Here is a 24,010-nt window from a genome sequence, read left to right on the forward strand (position 1 = left end):
GGTGGTAGTAGACTAGTGGGTAACACACTCGCCTATGAACCAGAAGAAATAACAGAAATAAACTTGTCAATAGTGAGTCTAAGGGACAGATTCTGATTAAGGGTACGTCCTAGTACATGTGTGTGTTGATAAATGTGCTGAAGGAGACCAAAACATGGACATGGAAAAAAATTCTTTAACCATGAGTTGAGCTGGACCGCAGACATAGATATTCAAATCACCTAAAATCATTAAACTATCATAAGATGCCTTATAGAAAGACAGTAAGTCTGGAAGTCCCTTATTGTGCTTAGAAGGTCTGCAAACCAGTATGCTTAATATGGGGGTTGTAGTAATTTGTATTTTTACACACCGTAATTTAAAAGAGGAATAAGTTGCAGAAGGCAGCAATCTCAATTTTAACTTCTCCTTACAAAACGTAAGCCACTCCGCCTCCCCTTTGGGTGTTCCATGCTTTTGAATGAGCAGTTTACTTGAGTTCACCAAAAACAGTGGATTCACCAATTCCAGCTCCTATCCAAGCTTCGGTTAAAACCGTAAATTTGGGTCTCACTGCATGAAGAAGTCACACAGTAAAAAAAACAGGCACATCACATCTGAGACGTTCAGGAAGGTACAACAGCAAACAGACAGTGGTAAACGCTCTGTGATGGGAGTGGGGACAAGGGGCGGATAAGGGACTATTGATCAGTTCAGTGTCTGGATGGTCTGTCACTGTACGCGCTAAGCGTGTGATGGCTGCATCATTTCTGCCGTATGATTATTTTTGCAGCAGTGAGTGGCCAGGTGATGGAGCATTTCTATTTTTCTTTGTAAAGCAACAACTGGAGGTGAGGGACAACAGATTTGCATGTGACCTAATGGAGATTACTGCAATGGAGGTTACTGCATTCCCACGCTGCAGCAGGGGGGTGAGGGGTCACAATTAATATAGAGCGGATGTGTGTCTTGGTTATTAACAACAGTCATGCAACCTATAGGATTCGAATAAGAAACTCGTTGCATTTACTTGTTTACTGTCTTTCGGTGTCAGACATTGGGTCAAAGACAAACAAATTATTAGAATGACCGTGGCAATTTGTTCACAGCTAAAACAATACAGTCATTCATTTATATGCTATGTGTATGTATACAGAGAGAGAGAGAGAGAAAGAAACGAGCTGATATATTTCAATCAACACAGTGTAACTTTGACAGTATAAAATATAGCTTCTTGCTGGGCTTTGAATCCCATGGCTGTGGAGGAAGCGACAGGGTGGAGGCTTTTCGAGATACGTACGCTACAGTCAGACAGTAGGAGTGAGCCTGGTGCCTGTTGTTTTAGAACCACAGATGGTGGAATGGAATGCATGACAAGAGGTCAGGAGGATAGGCTGGAAGAAGGAGGGGACATAAGGAGTAGCTTTACAACACAACGTACATTTCCTGCCTCACCGGAGTACAAGTCAGGAAATTACCAGCGGTAATGAATAAGCCCCATTTTGCTCATATGACATTTGGCCCATAAAAGGCCCAGCAAAAATACATGTTTGGTTTGATTTTGTCTATACGCCTAAGTCTCTTCACAGTCCAGCTGTCTGCAGAAAAATGCCCATGGCATTGTGTCTCTCGATTAAAAGGAAAATAGAAATTCTTATGAGTTTTTATAGAAGCACTAAACTGTCGCCAATCTGTGTAGTTACTCATAAGCATACAGTACAGGCCAAAAGTTTGGACACACCTTCTCATTCAATGTGTTTTCTTTATTTTCATGATCATTTACGTTGGTAGATTCTCACCGAAGGCATCAAAACTATGAAAGAACACATGTGGAGTTATGTACTTAACAAAAAAGGTGAAATAACTGAAAACATGTTTTATATTGTAGTTTCTTTGCTCTGATTACTGCTTTGCACACTCTTGCCATTCTCTGGATGAGCTTCAAGAGGTCGTCACCTGAAATGGTTTTCCAACAGTCTTGAAGGAGTTCCCAGAGGTGTTTAGCACTTGTTGGTCCCTTTGCCCTCACTCTGTGGTCCAGCTCACCCCAAACCATCTCCATTGGATTCAGGTCCGGTGACTGTGGAGGCCAGGTCTCCACTTTTGGTTAAGTACACCATGTGTTCATTCATAGTTTTGATGCCTTCAGTGAGAATCAACCAATGTAAATGGTCATGAAAATAAAGAAAACACATTGAATGAGAAAGTGTTTCCCAACGTTTGGCCTGTACTGTATATATAAAATATAACCCACACCTGGCATTCGGTCTGGCATTCCAAGCACATTCCAACCTGCAGAAACATCAGCTGTCAATGTCATTGTCATTTATTAACAATTTCTCTATATCCCTCTACAAGCCTTTCTTCTAATCTACCAGTGTGTGGAACTCACCGTGGCTGAATTCACACCCGTTCGCCCTTAAACACTCGCGGCCGACAGGGAACAAAAGAAGATGCGCACATGCTCTTCATGTGTGTGTGACATTCGGAACAGGTGATGAAACCCGAACCTGTCGCCGCGGGGCCTCGGGATTGGCCGCCACTAGATGGCGCTCTAACGGCTTCCTTTCACTAAATAAAACTCACCAGCGGGGAATTCATTAATGAGTGAGTTCATTAGCGTACAGAGTATCTGGAAGTGGCCACAAAGGCCATGTGTTGGTGACAAACGCTGGCTACTCTTTCCTGCAGCTTCAGTGCGCTACTATTTGAACTCTAGCCTATAAATATATATATACGGTGACTAAAAATAAAAAAAGAGGTGAAAGGTTCCTTAACACACCCCTAAAAAGTTCTCCCTCAGTGGGCAATAGTGGTTTTAGCTGCACTAGACGCCAGTGTTGCACAAAAATGCATTTTGTTTGAACCCAGGCGAGACCCATCTAATCACGCGGAATGGGCAACGTAGAGAAATCCACGGCAGACAACGGAGTCCTGCCCAAGCGAGAGACCCCAGAAGAAAAGGACGCTTTAACCTTCGTCTGGCCTTTTATCGTCCCGAAAGACAAAGCGCGGCTTCGCCCTTGACGAGCGGGAACGTGTTTAGTCTGATGCGCCGCTGAGACCCATCGGCCATCTGCGCTCGGCGAGATACGAGCTTGTGTCGCGTGGAAGTGCCGAGACCCCCCGGGGCAAATAACTTTTTTTTTTTTACTTTATTTCTTTTTAAGTTCCTTTTGTGTGCCTGGGGAAGGGGGGTGCGTCTGACGACGGGAGCGTCCAATCAGGAGCGGCGTGGCGCGGCAGCGGCGTGACCTTCTTTACCCGCTGCGCGAGGGTCGGGGAGCCGCGCGCGTGCACGCGATGACGCGCGTGCACGCGGAGATGACGTCGCGCGCTCCGGCGAAGCCCATTGATGAAATAGCGGCGGGCGAAGCGAGGGGCGTTCAGCGTCCACGCACGGAAAGTTCGAGCGACTCCAGCCTAAACGACTCCAGCCGAGGAAGCGAGCGGAACGAACTCCGAAGTGGGCGCCGAGCAGCAGCCGCACCATGATGCGAAGATCGTACGCCGTGGTGGGCATCGTCGGGGTCGTCCTGCTCGTGGTCGGGGTCGCCTTGATGATCGGACACGTTTTCCCCACGCTTATCAGCAACCGACTCAAAGGGGTGAGTGTGCGAAAAAGTGCGTGTCTAGAGAAGGAGGATGGCGAACTTCTGCGCGCGGTGGGGGGGGGGATGCAGAAAGTTTCACGAGGCGCCTGCATTTCGCTCTCTTCTCTTTTGCTTTCCTTTTCTTTTCTTTTCTCGGTCTTTCTAGCAGCCTGGAGCGTGAAGCAGTTATTATCCGCTTTACATACCACGCATCATATTCACCCACACGCATTCAGTGTAAACAGATGCCCCCCCCCCCCCTACACCTGCTCATCCTTACGGACAGTAGATCTTGGCCGAAGTTCACAAAGTGGCCCGTTTCCAAGCGCCCCCTCCCCCCCACATGCAGGGTGGGCGTTTTTGGGGTGGATAATAGGCGCGTGAGCCTATTGGATAATAGCTCTGCTTATATGGTCAGGGTGCAACAGAATACACGTAAAAGCGAGAAGTATTCAGAATACAAAAAAAAAAAATACGTCTGTACTCAGTACACGTTAGAATGTGGTTACCTACAAAACTTTTAGAATGCATACGCTGCAATGAAAATGGGTATGTGGATGACAGTCAAGTCTGATCATTTGTTCATCTTGATGTGTAGAATCAGAATATCGTTAATTTCGTTGTACTTGTTACAATGACAATAAAGATATTCTTATTCTGTAGAGTATCAGCCTACATGTCCCATATTTTGCACTAAAATGAACAAAACAAGAACAGAAGACAGACGCAAGATGTGCTTTATATGTATTCTAGAAGTATACTGACTACATTATTTACATTTTGGAATATATTACAAGTTATTACGTATATGTAGGGCCCTATGAAATACGTTTTTTTTTTTTCCTGAATTAATTTTTTTCCCCATTTTAATTCTTCACAACTCCATGTTTTCCGTTATAAACTTAAAGTTTACCTAAAATAAACCTATAAACTATTCACCTAAAAACCATGTGATTATGGAGTGGGTGGGGAAAAAAATAACCTGCAATATGACAAATCACATTTAATCGCAACTGAGTGGACATTTACTTTTTGCTTACTTTGAAATAATATGTGCATTTTATGCAAAGGACTATTTCACAATATTACTCATTCTTCCTTTTGTAAAATAAAAGTGCTTCACATTTGACCTCAACATAAAAACCGTAACAAATAAATAAACATTTAACAGAGGCCCGGAATACAAAAAAAAGTTGCATAATGAACTGGAACCATGATATAAAATCACGTTTTCACTTGTTGATTTGTTTGCATGAACAGGAGTTTGCTGGCGTGACTGGCTCCACGTTTTATAGGGGATTTCATTTTACTTGTTGGATTCTGCATCATGGAAATCATAGGGCCCCATATATGGCAATGTATTGAATATTAATATGAATAAAAATGCCAATCAAATTGACTCAAATGAATCCCAAGGGAAAAAAAGTTCATGTTTTCAATACTATTTAGATGCTATTTTTTTTTTTTTACTTTTAGAACATATCTCATCTGTGCATATTATTGACGAAGCCATTTTTCAATTGTATGTTACTGCTTTTATGACCGACAATCACTACAATGCAGAGGAAGAGTGTGGTGTAGTGTTCTTGACTTTTCCAGTGGAAATGCACATGCGAGAGAAGCCACAGACCAGAATAGCCAACTAGCCATGGGAGATAGGCTAAACATGGCCCTCACTGCCACACCCTCAGATGAGAACCCGCCCTCCTGGTCCTGGAATGTCTGCATCTTTAACCTCTGGGCCCAAACCACAGCAAACACTTTTCCAGGGAACCAGCTGGCCTTTAAAAAGATGCTTGTCTGACTTTGTTCACACAGGCACATTTTATTCAGACATCAGCATTGCTTTGCTAACGTACAAATCATATTTAGCAGCTTCTTAACAGCTTAATTGATAAACTGCATTAAGCCTTGCATCTAGGGTCAGTGAGTTTGCATCTTAAAAGGAATCAAGAGTGTCCTGGCAGGGACAGATAATGTTCTAGTGCTGGCTGGATGACCTGTAAAGCTGAAGTGTTGTGTTGTTGGGATGTCCAAGAAAATTTATTGTTCCGCTAAATAATAGCACTAATATTTGTTTGTTACAGTGCAATTAACTCATAAAATGACCATTTAAAAAAACTGATGTGAAAGTGATTGTCATTGTGAAACACTGCAGCACAGCACACGGGGCACACAACGAAATGTACCCTCTGCTTTTAAACCATCACCCTTCAAACCGACAACCTTCTGATTACAGGGCCACTTCCTTAACCTCTAGGCCACCACTGCCCCAGTACATTACCAGTAGATTTCACTGAAATAAAACATTTCAGTTAAACCGTGTAAAAATACAATATTATATAATATATAATACAAAAATAAACAATGACAGAATTACTTTATATTAAGTTATTTGGCAATAGCATCATGTGGCCACTGGAGGAGGGCCCTCTACTATCACCAGTAAATGCAGAACACACTTTTATTTATACTGGAGCCATTCCAGGACTGCTCCAGACTTGTGTCTTTGATCATAATTTTATACTTTTCAAGCCTGAAGCATGATATTCTCTAATGTGCCCCTATTTGTTTTTCTCTGTTCGGACAAACATCTCATTTTGACCAGATTTGGCCATTTTACACATGTTTGATGTAGACTACCGTATTCTATGAAAAAATAAGAAAGATGTACATCAACACGCCATCACGTAATCTTTTATTAATCATTAGCATGAACTGCATATTGGACAATTTTTCTGACAATTAGAGCACCCCGCTGGACGTTGATGGGGCATTCGAGAGGCGCCCAACGCAACATGCACTCACAGTTTTGAACAATTTGGAATGTTTTTTATTTTTCTGTCAAAAGTACAATATTTGACCATTCTTACTAATCTATTGGACTAAAACCAGGGTAACTAAGAAGTCAGAATGACATTGTCAAACAGACATTTCGTGAAGTTAAAAAAGAAAAGACAAGCAGGAGAAAATGTCGCCTGGTGAAGTCAGTTTGTATATCACGGGAAGTTGGGCTTTGCAAGGGCTACAAACAATATTCAGATCTTGTTATGACGGTTTTACCCAGTGCATACACAAGTAAGAGCGAGAGTCTTGGATTGCCAATTCCCCTTTCATCTCTTCGGCTCTCCTCAACCGGCCCTTTGGCTGCTTTCAACTCTGCCCCATAGCCTCTGGCTGAGTTTCACCAATTTCCCAGTATTCCACACTGCCTAGCAGCGTAATCGATGCAGAGCTGGGGCCTGCGAAAAGGTCATACACAAGCTTAGATATTGCACAACATGGATCGTGGAACTTGCCCAAGCTCAGATCCACTGAGGTAAATTTGACTCATCAAGTAACATTCTTGCTTTGCCTCTGAAGGAGAAAGAGCTCATTAAAGACTACAGCTAAGATTGGACTAAAGATGAATTCAAGAAATTGTTGGCATGTGTGTGGTTAGGCGATGATAAGTGATAATTGCAGAATGCATATACAATAACTGTAGCATTACCCATGTATTTATGCAGTAGGCTTATTACATAGTTTCTTGGAGAACCCTGCACTCTGCAGCTCTGGATAATGTGAAATTCTGGTCTACGGTGATTACTCGGATGTTTTCTTGTTTTTTTTTTTGGTGGGTGGGTTTAGATATGATGTACAGGTTGTATATATTATTCTTCTTCTGTCAAGTTTATAGCACGCAGGTGGGGTTGAACAATAAAATGTGCTGTAAAACCTGCTATAAGGATATGTATCATGTTGCACAATTACCACTTAATTACTGCGTATGCTGCCATGTATGTATTAGGGAAGTCATACAGAAAATGGTTCAAAATGATTGAATTGTAGGCTCCCTTGCTTAGCCATGTGAAATCATAAAAGGAAACTGGACAGCTGATAAGCTTTTGCTTGCACACCAACAACCATGGTGAAATCACTGGCGGCTAATATAACCGTTAAAAGAAACTAAGATAGCAACGCAACTCCTAAAACTAGTAAAAACAGGGAGTGTTGCAGTAATAGTCTGTGGCGCGAGCAGCATGGGGTATTAACTACACAGTAGGGCATGCCTGTAAAAACATTTCGAATACCACTGTAAAGGTGACTCTACCAGCTGTGGCAGTAGACCAATATAACAGTTTTATTAGTAACATAACTAATAAAACATCATTTTACATTTGTTATGTCAGACCATGTGATCTTTTCTTATATGGCTTGCAAACTGAATAGTTCAACCAGGACCATCCAACTTTAATCCAGGTGTGATGTTCTTCTCAGGCCACTGATGGCACCATGCTTTCATAATAAAACCAGTCAGTATTTTCCTATTCCAGCAAGAGCTGCTTTACCTTGTAGGACCAGCACAAGGCCCAAAGTTTCATATTTTTGTTAATGCAAATTGTTCACAACAAGGCTATACCCAGGCTGCCATCCTCGATATGTCCCCAACATGACGAAATCCACCTTCCACAGAGGCCTTCCAAGCATCTTGTTCAGCTTTGTTATACAGTAGAGTTTTCACATTTTCTTCTCAGTTCGGTTTGACTGTCAAAACATTGCTCGTGTGTGCGTGTGTGTGTGTCTGAAAGTTATTTGGTTTCAAAGTTTTAGGGAAGGGGGAACCCAGCTGGAGGGTTCCTTTGATTTCCATGCAGTCATGCCTTAAACAGCTGGGATCAGAAGCCCGTATTCCAGCTGTGCTTGTGTTACCGTCTCCGGCAGAGGCTTCTTCTGGTGGGAAGAGATCTTTCCCATCACATCAACTCTGCTTTCAGTCTAGCGCTTTTGTAGAGTTCTGTTTGTTCTCCTCAAGATTCATTTGAGATTAATTGGCAGTTAAGACCAAACATCTTTGCACATATTGGAGGATGTGCAAAGTCTGCGTGAATCCATTTTACTTTGCATTTTGACTACTTGCAAAAAGTCCAAGACTCAGACATACACATCGATACAATTCTGTCTGGTGGCGGACAGGATGTTTTTTGTAACATCCAAGCTGCTATCTTGTTGTCATGCTGATTTGAACTTATCTGAGCTGAACTGTTTAATCTGTTTTGTTTGTTTAGCCTAGTTCTTCCTATTCCTGTCCTCTCCAATGGCGCAGCACCTCAGATGCACTATTTCAGCTACTGGGGAATAAATGGCATTTCACAATCCCTTTATCTGAGAATGATTAGCTAGACACTGTTCGTTTATTAAACCTCATCAGAGCTGAGGTCCCCGGTCTCGGGGGAGCACAGCACACAAAATATTAACACCCACCAAACAGCTACCAATTCATACATATCGCACATCGTCTTGACGTGGAGAATCTGGACTAAAAGGCACACAGTGATCAAAACTACCTAAACAAAACACAATTCTAATTCCAGTCTAAAAACCTCTCCCCTACCATAATCCAGCCTTCATTGTGCGCATGTATGGTGTTTTGCGCCTTGTCATGAATGTGTTGATGACGTTATTTCCACAAAAGTTCCCTCAACTCTATAGGGTCTGGATGCATTCTAATGCAAGATATTCCTGTGCATGTTGTGCAGAATTACGGGTAGAATAGACTAGAACACTGTGGCTGTTTCTGTAGATTCTGAACGAAGACCAAAATATGATGACGCAGCAAAAGAAATGATTGTCTGATGAAGAGGGGGGTTGAGGCAGAAGAAGTTATTAGTGATTCAGGAAGAATAGTGATTCAGGTTTTCTAGCGACAATAGTGATTCAGTGCTTAAATGGATGGGTAAAAATATTATCTACTAATGCTCCCTGTTTTGTTTTATAGAATTATGTTTGATGCAGGATTATTATTAGGATTTAGCAATATTGCTCCTACAGCCTCTATCAGTTGGCCAAATCACTGTAAAAAGTGCACTTTTTTTCTTTTTTCTTTTCTCCAGTGTTCCATCTTCATTTTCTCTGACCCAGTTGACATATATTCTGATTCCTTATGAATTAAGAATAAATAATTATACTAATAGACCATTCAGTTGCTGTGATATTCTGTGTGTTTAATTTTGGGTATGTCCATCCAAAAAAGGGGCCCAGGGCTGATCAGGTTAAATAACCTCGTTTATTGTCTGGTTTTTATTTTTGACAAATACTTAAAATGTGTATGTGTGCATGAAATCAAAGCATGGGGTAAAGGGATGTGTCTTCAAAAAAAAGGTGGGAAATCATGCCCGTTTCTTGAGGGGTGGAACAGGTGGGAGGGGACTTCCTCAAAGCTCACTGAATTCTGGTTCCAAAAATAAGATCAGAAATATCTAAATATTATTTTTATGTATGTCCCATGGTGCTGGGAAACGCTAAACAATGCACTTCAATGCAAGTCTTTGATGCCTTTCAGAGCCTGTTTGGTTATACGGTCACAAAACAAGACAGATGACCTGTATTTTCAATCTATTCACTAGCATTAAAGTTTAATAGATAAAAAATCTAATTAAACCAATAGCTGTTTTGCATTTAGATCTAGTTCTTTAATTGGCACACCATATGACCAACCACATCTGTTTAAATGCTGCTCTCACTCAACACGCTACTAATTACTGGTCTTGCAGAGGGCTCCTGGAATGGGGTGGTAGATACTGTTGCACCAAGGTTTCTCCACTTCAGTCCGATTTTTCACATCAAACTGTTTTTCCATTTATAGGAGATAAAGCTCACACCCGACAGTAGGGTGTTTGAGACTTGGAAGAATCCTCCACCTCCTGTGTTTATGGAGTACTTCTTCTTTAATATCACCAACCCAGAGGACTTTCTCGAGGGAAAGGCCAAGGCATCGGTCACTGAAGTTGGACCATTTACTTACAGGTACGAAACCCTCAGTCAACTCATTTTTAACAATTTAACCAAATATATGTTAAGTTGAGTGAAAATGTGAAAATGTTTTCCGATTTGAGACATTCTGTTATCTTTTACTATAACTGCAACCAATAAACAACCTACGTAAAAAAGAAACATGGTTGCCTCTTTTTTTTTCACAACTGAAATGGTGCCATTTCATTTGTAACCTGTTCAGGGTCTTTGTGCATAGATGTTGAACGCTAAAAAGGCAAGGAAATTCCTTCCATAAATATCCCAGTGTACATAAACAACACAACATTCACAAAGAGGAGTTAAAAAGAGCTGGGTTCAGTCAAGAGGAACTCCCCCGAGGGGTCACCGCCCTTTACGCACTTATTTTTTACTCAGATCCTACAAAATGTTATGTTGTTTATATCAATTTGGTTTCAGATGCTGTGGATCAAAGTTTGCCTGGCACCCCTTAATCTGTTTCTTTTTTTTTCCAATTTATGCCTTTCTCATGTTTTTAATCTCTTCAACTGAAGTGTCTGAGAACTAAGTCTAGATGTCGCAGAAGTCGATGCTTGTTTTTAAAGCCCCAAGTGCAATACTGTCACTGCAGTGTGCTTACCACGACATGGTACCACGGCTGTGGGTACTGCTGCATAATTTTCCCTGATGGTTAAGCTTTGGTGAGTCACAAAGATGTAGTATAGCCTGCAGTGTGGGGAAAGAGCCCCCCACAGCAGGTGATGCACCGCTGACTATATTCCTTTGGAAGAGGAGCCCAAATGTGAAATGCCATGATCCTGGTCTAGATGCTCGCCGATGTCTGAAGCAGCCCTGAGATGTCACAGTTACTGAACAATGTAACCTGTGCTGCCTATGATTCATGTTCCTTTTTCTATTTGTAGGGAATATAGGGGTAAAGAGAATGTGACGTTTTTTGAGAACGGCACCCGGGTGGCAGCGTATACTCCTAAGACCTTCGTGTTTTTGCCCGAGCGGTCAGTGGGAGACCCTGATGTCGAGCTTATTACAACCGTCAACATTCCAGCAGTGGTAACGTGTCTCGTTTGGCCTGAATATCATTATATCGGAATACGTTTCTATGTGCACGTCTCTTGAGTCTGTGTATGTATGTTTTCCTTCTCTGTGTATATTACAGGCAGTGATGAACAAATTGAAGGGCAGCTTCTTTAAAGCTACCATGGTTTCCGTTATGATGAAGAATGTCAAAGCGGGTATATTCATGACGCGCACCGTCAATGAGCTCTTGTGGGGCTACAAAGACCCACTTTTGACAAAAATCCACACACAAAGCCCTGAGGTTGAAGAGTACTTTGGTCTTATGTACAAGGTGCTATTTTGCTTCATTGTCCTAGTTTTAGAGTCTTGGGGGTATGTCAAACTATTTCATTCATACATGTCTGACATCTTTTCAGAAAAATGGCAGCCATGATGGTGAGTTTGTGTACTACACTGGAGAGAAAAACTATCTGGACTATGGCAAGATAGACACGTGGAACGGACAAAGGTGATAAGAACATTCTATATGTCTATGAACACAGACATAACTCATACTTGTACTTGGTTTTTTACTCTTAATTTGAGTAAGAATTCACCGGCTACACCGGTTTTCAAATAAAGTTTTTCAAATCACCAATTCATTAAAAAAAACTGTTGTTTATTTCTATAAATATACTCTGTTCCAGAGCAATGACATTTTGGTCATCAGACTACAGCAACATGATCAAAGGAACAGATGGAAGCGTGTTTCACCCTTTCTTGACCAAAGAAGAGCGGCTGGACATTTTCACTGCAGACCTGTGCAGGTATCTACCTATCAATGTCGAGATCCTGAAGAACAGATCAGGAACTTTATTGCCTTTAAAGGTGCAATTTATATGGTGCTCCAGCAAATAGGGGGCAGTATGTCACCAGAAAGTGGGGTAAGACACTGTGCACACTATCCCAAGCCTCTACTGTAACTTAGAGACCATATAAAATGGCCATTTGACAGCTATTAATTTAATTGAATTTGTGCTAATCACGTACAATTGTTATGGTTATTGAGAAAATGGCAACCAGTTCACACCTATTAAAGAGATACAGTGGAAGCACAATGACATGTTGGTACTCTTGCAATAATTATTTCTTTAATAATTTTATCCCACCACTATTTATTATGACTGCGTCTCTTTTTTATTCCGCTAATAATTTTTTATATAATTTTAGTCATTTTATATCACTTTATATATATATTCTTATATTCTATGCCGGTGTATGGCTGCTCGAAACTGAATTTCCCTTCCCGAGGGATTGATAAAGTTCTACCTACCAACCTACCTTCAACCTCCTACCTACCTTCAGTTTGCACACTAGCTTTAATAAATAGTTACCTAAATGCCAAAACAGTTTTTATTCACATTGTTCTGATTATTTTTAAGTTTTAACTAATGCATGAATTTGCAAGTTTTATGACATGTACGAGTTTGTCTAATTAATTGTATCTAACAAAAATTGGATGCATTTAAGTAGAAACTGTGGCAACAGTTTAGCTCGTTTTTAATTACAAAGAAGACATGAAAAATGTCATTTCCAGGCAGTAGCGTGTGACTTTTCACCTGTTTAGTTAGGACATGATGTCAAGGCTATTTGTGCAGTGGCAGGGCTTGGCACTTGTCGTACATCGTGTGTAAGCTTCCTCCCTTTTGTTTCAGACGGATGGATTTATTGCAGGCAAGGGAATTTCAAATGCATAGACCGGAAGACAGTTATCTTCTCATCTGACAAAAGAAAACCAGAGAGTTCTAAACACAGACGGCACTGACATATTTTATAGCCTCTCACGTGAGGCCACATGCACACTTTTTAAAAGGCACCAGAAAGGACCAGAGGTCAAATGAAGAACCACCGAAGGTCACTAAAAGATTGGTCAAGAGATTAAATAAATTTTTGGGGCTTCCACACATAAAACACAAAAAATTTGTTTTTCAAATGCAGACACACAGGTGCTGAGGCACACAAACCCAGGAGCCACTTACGTGCTCTGTCTTTTATATGGCACATTCAAAGTGGAAATCAAATGGTACAAGATGAAAATATTTATTAATTATTCTTGTTTTATTGGATGGACAGCCCTAGTTTTTTTTAAGAGTGTGACCTTTGTGGTTTATTGATTATACTGTGTGGACATTGTGTTCTAGGTCTGCAAATGTGTTCCACCTACTGTCTTGCTTACCACACCAGTGTGTTTCTCAGTCTTCCTAATGGCTTTCCTTGAATTGTTTTTTTTTTGCTTCAAATTAATGACCAAAAATTATGTTACTACACCGGGCTGATGGGCATAGATCCAGAGTGGATTTGGCCACTTATTTGAGCAAATGACTTTTTACCTGCAGAGAAAGGGCTTGTTCCTATTGGTTGGGTGTAGAGGGAGGGGATCTGTATTGAGTGGGAACCATGACCTAAAAAAATGGCATGAACACTGCTCTCCAACAACAAGCCCCCAAGCTCCTTCCCTCTTTTGTTCAAAGAATCTGTTTTGCTGCCATGACAGGCATTCACACTCGGCCTGGATACCAGTCCAGTGTGTTGGAGGTTCCTATAGCTCTTTCACCTCGTTGCCTGATTGCAAAATCCCATCATCTTCAGTGTTGCTCAGCTGCAGTGTAGAAAGTCCATTTTTCCTGCCCATTATCTTTCACTTCTGCCAATATCAGAAGAGAGTTGAAATAGACGGCATTTGACCTTTACTCAGTGCACATTTCTATTATTGAAGGCCAATGCCAAAAGCAGCAAAGCTCGTGTTAAGTAACACGCTCTGGACTGTTAAATGGTCTCTTCATGAAAATGCTATGAACGTCACCATTGAGCAAGCGATCTGGCCAAAATCTGTGAATTGCTGACTGCATGTCCACCATAGACAGATGGTCAAGAGTAATTAAATTATCCACCATATACCCTCACAAAATGACTTATTCATTTTTGCTTTAGGATTTAGCTTTTTCATCTTACTGGACTGTGAATTTATTTATGTCATTTTTTATATTATTTAATAGGCTAGGTCAATCTGGCTTGTTCAAATGAGAAACCATACAAGTGGAATGTAGGGCTATGTGTAATGTGTTTTTATAGCTAGTTGTAAACGCTATAAATGCTATATTGACGCAGGCCACTATATTTTTTGCCACTATATTAATTGGCATTAATATTTCTTCTCCTATTCACTGTAGGTCCATCTACATGGATTTTGAGAAGGAGGTTGAAGTTAAAGGGATCCCTGCCTATCGTTTTACTCCACCTCGTGCAGTGATGGCCAGCGTCAAGGAGAACCCTGACAATGCTGGCTATTGTGTGCCACCTGGCAACTGTTTAGGCTCTGGTGTGCTCAAAGTGGATGTGTGCCGGAAAGGTAGGAAAATTGCAAATGCACCTATTCCAAGGCCAACCGTTACTTTATCCGAACAGCAACTTGCCTTACAATGTCTGGGAGGGTAAGAATGAGCACAAGCTTCGCCTGGAACAAAAGGCACACAAACTGGGACTGAAAGTGAAGTGAATGTCATTGTGAAACACTGCAGCACAGCACACGGTGACACAACGAAATGTTTCCTCTGCTTTTAACCATCAGCCGTGGTGAGCAGTGGGCAGCCATGACAGGCGCCCGGGGAGCAGTGTGTGGGGACAGTGCTTTTGCTCAGTGGCAACTTCGAACCGGCATTCCGTTATGGGTCCGCTTCCTTAGGCCGCCACTGCCCACTACTTGTGTTTCTATAAGGCAAGGTTCAAGTCCATTATCTTGAATCTTTCGTCATAGTTGTGACTTGTTACAACAACAGACATGACCTGCTATTTTGACCCCCCCCCCCTCCCCTTTTCCCTCCTTGCTTATTCTTTTTTGGCTGAGCCAACACATGTGATTGGCCCAGTCTTAACTCTAGCCTCCCTTCTCAGCCTAAACAGTCCCAGTTAACGCAGCGGTAAGCCCCGTCACCTGACCACAGCCTGGCTCAGGAACATTTCTAATCACCCCTTTGTGTGTGTGTGTGTGTGTGTGTGTGTGTGTTTGTGTGTGATAGGAAAAATATATCACATGTAGCGCACTGCCCTATCTGCCCTATCATTTACTATTCACAGAACAATGCAAATGTAAGTCCCTGTGCAGTTCCCGTTTGAATCTTCATGTTTGCCAACATTCTTAGAGATAGCCTTTGACAAACAACTTTAAGTCACACCAAGTTGATTACATTAAATTTTATAAAATTTGCTCTGGTGGTCGAGTGGAAAAGAAAAACTGTGTGACAAGGTCAGTTTGGGTAACTTGACAATTTTGTTACACAGATCTAACAAGCATCTGTCCCCTGGTAGTCATGTTTCAGCAGCACATGACCTTGTGTTTGGAGTCGTCAGGGAAACGCCCCTGATTTTGGTGACTTGCCTGTTGTACATTTCCCTCCCCTTCATTCCGACTGTTGTCATCAAGCAAGGAGGAAACCTCGCACCTCTGACCCACTACCTCTGTGCCCTGTGATGTTAGAGAATAAAGTAAGGCAGCAAGAGGAAGCCGGGCTTCATAAACAGGTGTCGTGGAACAGGATAAGGAGTCGCAATTGTTACTTGTATCCATTGTCCACAGCGTGCTTCATTTGTGGAATAGTAATTGTTTGGCCAGGGCTTTTTGAACAGCTTTTTCCTTGTTATTATTGAAATAGTGGATGAGTAGCTGCTTTGTTATGAGTAGTAAACATGCTTTATTCAAAAAAGGTGATGTAGACCGAAGGTTGACAGGACATCCCTCAATATTATCTTGAGGGACATTTAGACATTTTCTATGAAAACAAAAAACAGTTTTAATAGAACTTATGATAAATAGTCATTGACAAATGATGTAGTCGAACCCAGACCTGCTGATACTTCTGCACTACTTCTGAACCCACATCTGCACTATATACTGTACTAGTCTGTAGAAGGCCAATTGCTTCTTTAATCATTTGCATTAGTGAACAGAGCATCTTTTGGAAGTCAAGACTAATTGTTGCTATTAATGGGATTCCACTTCTAGTCCATTCATTAACAGACATTCCAAGCAACCACAGTCACTTCTATATGACCCTTTTTTAATGTGAGCATAGCTGGTAGTTAGAAAACTGTTTAGAGTGCAAACCTTTTAGATAAATCTGGATTACTTCACATATGCTTGTCGGAAATGTTGTCAGGACCGCGTTGGCGCAACAAATGCAGACACAAATCTAAAGCAGTGCAGCCAGTGTAGTCATGCCCCCACCAACCACAAACAGAAGAATTCCAAAAACTATTTTTGTAACTTGCTGACATTTTAAAAGAGGCGAGAAAAAAAAGGGCCATCCAGAACATGACCCTATAGCAAGATTACAAACCACAGGGCACTCCTTTCAGCCAGTCAGAACTGGGGTATAAGTAATGATATGACAGAATGGAGGGTGGAGGGAAAGCACTGAGAATTATCATCACTTTCTCCATGCACTCTTTACACTGCTCCCATCATTTGCATATTCTTTCAGAGTAATCTTATTATCTTCAAGATAATCTCATTACCCTCCGCTGTCCCGTTCCACAGCATACACCGCACACATCTCTCGCGGGCGTCATTGTCTCGCGACTGGGCTCTATAGCTATTGTCTTCTCACTCAAAGGTGCATATCAGCAGGACACCATGACATCAATAGGAAACCTATATCCTCCCAAACAGATGTTCTGAAAGGTCCAGCCAAAACATTTGTGAGTGAGTTTCTGTGCCCTACATATAGATTTCCCCTAACAACATTCGATACACAGACTCAACTCGTTGTTCTCCCGGCACAGTTTGAGAACACATACATTTACATTTACAGCATTTATCAAACACCCTTATCCAGAGCAACTTACAATCAGTAGTTACAGGGACAGTCCCCCTGGAGACACTTAAGTGTCCTGCTCAGGGACACAATGGTTGTAAGTGGGATTTGAACCTGGGTCTTCTGGTTCACAGGCGAGTGAACCCACTAGCCTACTACCACCCAACCAGAAGAAAGAAAAGAAACTGAAGTGATTGTCACATGTGATACACAGCAGCACTGCACATGGTGCACACAGTGAAATTTGTCCTCTGCATTTAACCCATCACCCTGAGTGAGCAGTGGGCAGCCATGACAGTCGCCCGGGGAGCAGTGTGTGGGGACGGTGCTTTGCTCAGTGGCACCTCAGTGGCACCTTGGCAGGTCTGGATTTGAACCGGTAACCTTCTGATTACGGGGCTGCTTCCTTAACTGCTAGGCCACCACTGCCCCCAAAGAACACAAATTTGCCCTACGGCAAAGTACCACCCTACGTACCACATACGGCAAAGTATTATTATATACACTTATGTGTGATTAAGACATTTCTGTTATTAAGAAAACTGCCATAAGGCAGAGGAAGGAGTCGACCCTCGGGAGAACATCCAGCTCATCTGGAGTATAGGTTAGCACCGTTATCAGTGGAATGTCTGGTCGCCTCGGCGTTCGGAAGTCACAGCCCATGTGCCTTGTGACTTGTGTTGTGGAAAAACACAATCCAAATGTCCTGCTGCCTGTAGCTCTAAAACACCCCCAGCAGGCCCCCTGGCCACAACCCTGCACACAGGGTGACCTCTTACTGGGACAAAGGTTAGATCACCTCTCCCTTGTCTTGCAGAGGGAGTACCGTTCATGCCTCCACCACGGGGGATGCTGGGTGTGCAGGGCTGGACCGTTTGTTTTCTGATACAGACATTCAAAAGTGTGTGAGTGTGTACTTGAGAAAGAGCAAATGCTTGTCCTTTGCTGGAAGTTGTGAGGATCGAAAGGGAAGTTAGATATTACAGTCTTGTGACTGTATAGTGTTGTTCTGTAAGCAGGAAGATGAACATGATTCATCAAACGTTCTAAATTTCCATGAAAGAGCTTGTGCTCTTGAATCCATTGATTGTGACAACACACTTTCCCTCGCCCTTTAGGCTCCTACTTTTATGTTAATTCCTTCGTATGGAAAATGAAATATGTCTACACAGACACACACAGGCACTCTGTTGGGGCCCAGTGTGTCTGTAAAACAACAGTTCCCATTGCTGCAGGAGAGGATAAATCTCCTCAATGAGACCCAATGTCAGATCCATAACAACTTTTTTCCCTTTTCTTTCACTCCCTTAGGAGTTCCTGTTGTGGTCTCGTTCCCTCATTTCTACCTTGGGGATGAACAATACTATGGTTCAATTTCAGGACTGTCACCAAAGAGAGAACACCATCAAACATACCTGGACCTGAACCCGGTACAACACAAACACTTATACATTTTCCAGAAGTCATTTGACATTTCCACCGGCGCTTTAAACCTTTCACGGTGTCCTCTTGCTCCCCCTAGTGCATCCTTAGTATCATGCGCTGAAACTCAGCCAGGGAGCCTGCAATGTTTCTTAAGCATAGTGAACATTAAGCCTTGGTGATATTCTAGGCACAATGCATGACCTAAGTGAAGCACCATGTGTTCTCTGTGTACTCAAACCAGGTAAATAACCTGGTAACCTTGCCAGTGTTAATGTTTGATTAGTATGTGAATGCCCTCATTGGGCCAGGCATTTCCACTGTCCTACTTCTTTGTGTTTCAACTGTTTTTATTGCAAAGACCACTGGAGTCCCTGTTCGTGCCAGCAAGAGAGCGCAGATTAACATCATTTTGGACCGGATCAGCGGATTCCCGTAGGTGGCAAACTCTCACATGGAATTTATCCCAGGGCCTATGCTGGTCTTCTCTGTTTTGCCCCCTCCTCACCCCTACGGCCCTCCTTTCATTGTGGCATCTCTTTGTTTTCACAGAATCACCCGGACCCTGAATGGAACCGTCTTCCCGGTGATGTTCCTTAATGAAGTGAGAGGACCCTTTTGTTAAGGCACAGCATTGAAGCGTACACTCTGCTGAGGAGATGTGAAGTGCTGTGATGCACACTCTCTCATTTATTCTACTCTGTGCCTGTCCCACGCCTTGTCCCTTTTCAGTCGGTGGTGATAGATGATGCGTCGGCTGCTAAGCTGCACAAACTGCTGACGGTGGCTAAGGTGGTGTCTTACTTTCCTGTGCTCTTCCTGGCTCTGGGGGTCCTGTTTCTTCTCATCTTCCTCATCCTTGTTCTTCGTGAACGCAAGAAGATGGTAAGGGCGCTTTTTTGCCTGTGCTTTTTGACCGTGCTTTTCAGTGTCCTGGCATTTGGGGTCGTATGCATGGAGGGCTTCATGTCTGTGAGTTTTCACTGGACCTCTATTTAAGCTGCTCAGACCTGTTAAACCTGTACAAAATGTTCCCTTCATTGTAGCAATGGCCCCCACACACTCTGATAACCCTTCACACATAACAAGACCCTCCATGATCAGTTAGTCTGTTTCTGTGGTGATTACTTTTTGAACAATCATTCAGACATTTTATTAGAATAGAAGCCATCGGTTATGAAAGGATCTATTCTTTGACCTCTTTAAAATGCTTTCTGGGGTCAACTGTGTCGTGGGAAATAACGCTACAAAAATTCTTTGCTATTATGTTGAAACAAAAATGTCTGACAATGAATAAGCAGATCTATTGTGGTAAAAAAGTAAGTCAGTTGTGTGAATGCTTTCTGTGACTCCATTGAATGCACTACAATTAAGCACCCACATTGAAGAATGGCTCGACCCCTTATTCGAGAACACTGAAACTAATTTAGCTTTACATCTATGTATCGAGCTAATGAGGTAGGGTTTAACATTGTGCCCTTTCACTAACCAACTAATCATCCATACTGTATATTGGTTCTAACACCTTGGAACTGCTGCCTTCCTCTGCTGTGGTTCACTCATTGTCTTCCACTCCCGTGTTTGTGTTCAGAGTGAAGTGAAACGTTTTGATTTTGCTGAAGCTTGCCATTCGTGTCCTGTAAGTCACTAACTCAACTCACTATACAAATCAGAAGACACCAATCAAACGTACAAGCAGCCTAGATATATAGAACATTCCAAATAGTGGTGCAACAGCTAAAAAAAAAAGACAAGACAAATCTAACTTTCCTTCTATTTTTATTTACGTATACGTAGAACAATCTTGCCACTGAAGTGGGTGTGCGACGGGATATCATAGCGTGTGGCTCAAGCACTTCATCACATGTGTAAACCCTTTGAATATGGCCTCATGTCGGCAGCTATAAACATCCCAATAGCTTCTGTAACAGCTTTATCCTGGTCGGATTGGGCAGCAAAGTGCTGCGTAAAATACCGCAGATATCAGCCTTCGTCTTAGTTCCCGTCACACCATGGCCATTTCAAATGATCAACCATGCCCGCAGTTTTGCCAGCCTCATACGACTTCCTCGTGCCACACTGTTGACAAACTGTAGTGGTATTATCCACCACCCTTTTCCCTTCAATATATTTAATGGGGAGGCCAAAATGCTCCCACACATGAGATTTAAGTGATGCTGGAGGTTTCTCGAGCTTCTTTGTGTCTCCTCTTGGACAGCTACAGCTGGCCATGACTACTACACAGTGGATCTTTTTTTTCTGAATCTTTGGATCACATGTGTGACAAACCGCAAAGAGTGATCAGTTTGGATCACAGATCAACAGTGATCTGTTGCACCACTAATTCCAAATGTTCTTAGGTTGTTGGACACTCTCGATCATATTGAGGAAACCACCATAACCCATTGTCTAATAGAGTACATTATTCTACTACACACTTACTTACAATTAGACAGCATAGTAAACCAGAGTAGTAGAATAATAAATACAATTGAGACAGACATAAACCATTTTGAAAGAAAATGCCAAAGTAACCGATTCCACGACTACACGTATCTGTGTTTGTAATTTGTTATGACCTGTTTCATTGGTGTATTCTGTTTCGCACTTGCAACTTTCTACCGCTTTCTAAATTCTTTATGTATTTCCAAAATACAGGCTAGTCATACCTTTCTCTCTGACCATAGACAACTGCAAAGGAGAAGACAGCCTACACCCCAGCACCAATGAGTGACTTAACAGAGGACTCGTCAGAGAATAGTGCCAAGAACGGCAACTATGTTGGCTTAACCCCTGTATCCAGTACAGTGAAAAAAAATGAACCAGGGCCGGTGTAGGTCTTGAGTAAGAGTTGTAAGTGCTTTTGTGTGTTTGCTCAAGTGTGTCTCTGTGTGTAACAGGATGGGTGATCATGTCTACAATCAGGGTCTTTTGCACTGGGCCTTCTGCGTTGGTGTATACAATTCAGTGAGGAAGCTTGCTAAGTTCAGCCATCACAGTGTTTTACCTACATTTACCTACTCTTTCAGACATAGTTACATGCCCAAAACCTGTTACTATGCTGGTATGTTTTATGTTCTGTTGTTGAACTGAAGAAAGTATTATTTTTTTGTTTGTTTGTTTCTGCACTTTTTGGTAGTTTTAGAAGCTCCTTGTATTCTTTAGCATGTAATTTAAAATGTTAGTATTATGAAAAGAAAAAGACTTAACAATGTGTTAAGTATGATAACACGACTAGATTTCACTCTACAGCTGAAAGTATTCTGCACTATGCTACATTTAGCATGTAGCACAGCCATGTCATAGTTAACAATGTCTTCCTGTTAAGAAAAGAAGGACTGGAACAATGTTTGTCTCATTTCCTTTTTTGTGCAACAAAGTGTTCCATAAGAGGTCCACCCCAAGACATACTTCTAAAGAAGCACGTGTCATATTTCTGCTGTTCCTAACTGAATGGGTCCAAGCATCTTGCACTGATTTCAGCCATTTCACGCCCATTAAAGCACAGCATGCAAATTATGGTCATTTACAAAAAGAAAGGAATTGTTGAAATGTGGGACAAAGGCTGTAAAGGCACTTTTTCCTGCTCCTGAGTGTTCGAGAGGCGTTTCACCTCTTGTGCCCATGCACGACTTACACTTGATAAGATTTATCTAAACCAACAAATAATCACTTGTAAAATGATCTGTATACTTTTGTTATGAAGAACAAGAGAAGCATTTCATACAGGGACATTATTAGTGTTTCAGGTCATATGATTATTAAGGTCAATATTCTGAAATGATTGGCTGACCAGGTCCAAAGTTTGGCCCAGATGTTGTAATGTTCATTGTACAGTATATCCCTGTATTTCGAAGACATTTCTTCTGTGTACTTTGATGTGAATACTTTTTTGTTGTTGCTTTGTGTGCTGTTTTTCAGTCATATGAATCTTTTCATTGTATTTGTGTGTTTTAACTTCTGATAATAAGATAGATTTATTAATTTTGGTTAGATTAATCAGTTAGGACACTGGGTTTGTTTTGTTAGTATGTCAACTAGAGTGTTGAGATTACAGATCCAGATTTAATCATGTGAAATTTGATTAACCCCCCCTGTAAATCTTGATTTCTTCTTCCAATTACTTTAGAATAGTTTTATACTAAATGTGCACACATACGTTTTCCCTAGGTGATACAATAAGCACATAATCCTCAGGACAACAGCCAATAAATACTGTGAACAATGATAATACAGGACATACAGCTGCTGGAGGGATATGTTTCATCATCATCTGCAGATCTGCCAATCATACATGCACAAATGTATGCAAATATACAGTGTAGTGCAGTACTTTTGTCATTTTTGCGCTCAGTTTATTAACTGTTGTCCTTTTTTTCCTTTCACTGTGTATTATGTGCCTTGTTTAGTCTGATGAAAAATAACAATGTTTATCATGCCTTAAATAGATGTAATATTGTATATTCTTCTTTATTCATACATTCTGAATAGTTTGACAAACCAGGGAATTGCTGAAATGTTGCCTGTTTTTAATCTGTGAGAAATGTTATCTTTTAATTAAAAAATTACTTACACTAAGTGCCATACGCTCAAGGTCATCGCTTGGAATTTTGGGCCCCCTAACAGAATGTTGTTCTTTAATCCTACATCCTGTTAATAGGCTATTTTTCATCAGCCTCTGCCTAGGATAAATCTAGATATTCTTAAGAATCTCCCATATTTTTCAGTGGGGGGGACGACGATGTAAACGACAATCTGGTATTAATCTTGCTGTGACGGTAACACATTTTTCCTAGATATCAGAATTATTTTGTATTAACACAATTCTGTATATTTACAATAAATAAAACTATATTTTGATGCAGGCCTGTTTGTCAACTAATGAAATTAAAAAATGAGCATGTTCCACATGTTTCTTTACACTGTGAAGGATTTGTCATGTTGCAGAGGAAATAAAAGCAAAGAGGTAAATCAAATTCGAAGCAATTTTGCACTGCAATTGCAGTACAGTTTTTTTCCTCTCATTTCCATGTTCCTTTGTCCCATTATCCCATTACTTACTGTTTAGATGCTTCCATCCTCTGACATCTATCAGATGCTCTTTTGAGGGTACAATTATTGCACCCTTTCCTAATAGTTTCTGCTTTTAGTCAGTTCCACGTCGTCTCTTTTAAAATGTTTTTTTCGAGACTTATAAGAGTAAGAGAAATGCTCTCTGGCTGCAAAAAAAAGCCTTTATGCTATAATGTTTTTTTAAATGTATAAATAGATTGTCCTACACACTTCTCCCCTGTCTAATTTAGTACTTTAACTTTTTAAACTCCCAAAAGTTCGATACCGTTTAGTTTTAGGACGCCGTGTCTTTCAGTATTCAGTGTA

The 24,010-nt window shown here is 41.4% G+C and overlaps 1 protein-coding gene and 1 long non-coding RNA gene across 3 annotated transcripts; one reads left to right on the forward strand and one right to left on the reverse strand.

Annotated features, from left to right (window-relative positions):
* Positions 1 to 327: 327 nt before the first annotated feature.
* Positions 328 to 2,418, reverse strand: LOC114785378 (uncharacterized). The gene is made up of 3 exons (XR_003749055.1): positions 2,372 to 2,418; positions 2,236 to 2,271; positions 328 to 1,373 (listed from the first exon to the last, which is right to left on the reverse strand). It is a non-coding gene; the product is annotated as an uncharacterized LOC114785378 (long non-coding RNA).
* Positions 2,419 to 3,277: 859 nt separating this feature from the next.
* On the forward strand, positions 3,278 to 23,495 carry scarb2b (scavenger receptor class B, member 2b). Of its 2 annotated transcripts, none has more exons than XM_028971549.1 (12): positions 3,278 to 3,587; positions 10,198 to 10,358; positions 11,246 to 11,393; positions 11,500 to 11,691; positions 11,777 to 11,868; positions 12,047 to 12,166; positions 14,570 to 14,748; positions 18,521 to 18,639; positions 18,993 to 19,066; positions 19,184 to 19,235; positions 19,364 to 19,516; positions 21,290 to 23,495. In XM_028971549.1, exons 1-12 carry the CDS (start codon positions 3,471 to 3,473, stop codon positions 21,359 to 21,361), a joined length of 1,479 nt encoding a protein of 492 aa, XP_028827382.1. In that variant the 5' UTR covers positions 3,278 to 3,470; the 3' UTR covers positions 21,362 to 23,495. The 2 variants fall into 2 exon arrangements, with proteins under 2 accessions (XP_028827382.1, XP_028827381.1); XM_028971548.1 differs by having other exon boundaries at positions 3,279 to 3,587; positions 21,319 to 23,495.
* The last annotated feature ends 515 nt before the right edge of the window (positions 23,496 to 24,010 follow it).

Source organism: Denticeps clupeoides, chromosome 3, assembly GCF_900700375.1.
Source record: "Denticeps clupeoides chromosome 3, fDenClu1.1, whole genome shotgun sequence".
NCBI classification, from domain to species: Eukaryota; Metazoa; Chordata; class Actinopteri; order Clupeiformes; family Denticipitidae; genus Denticeps; species Denticeps clupeoides.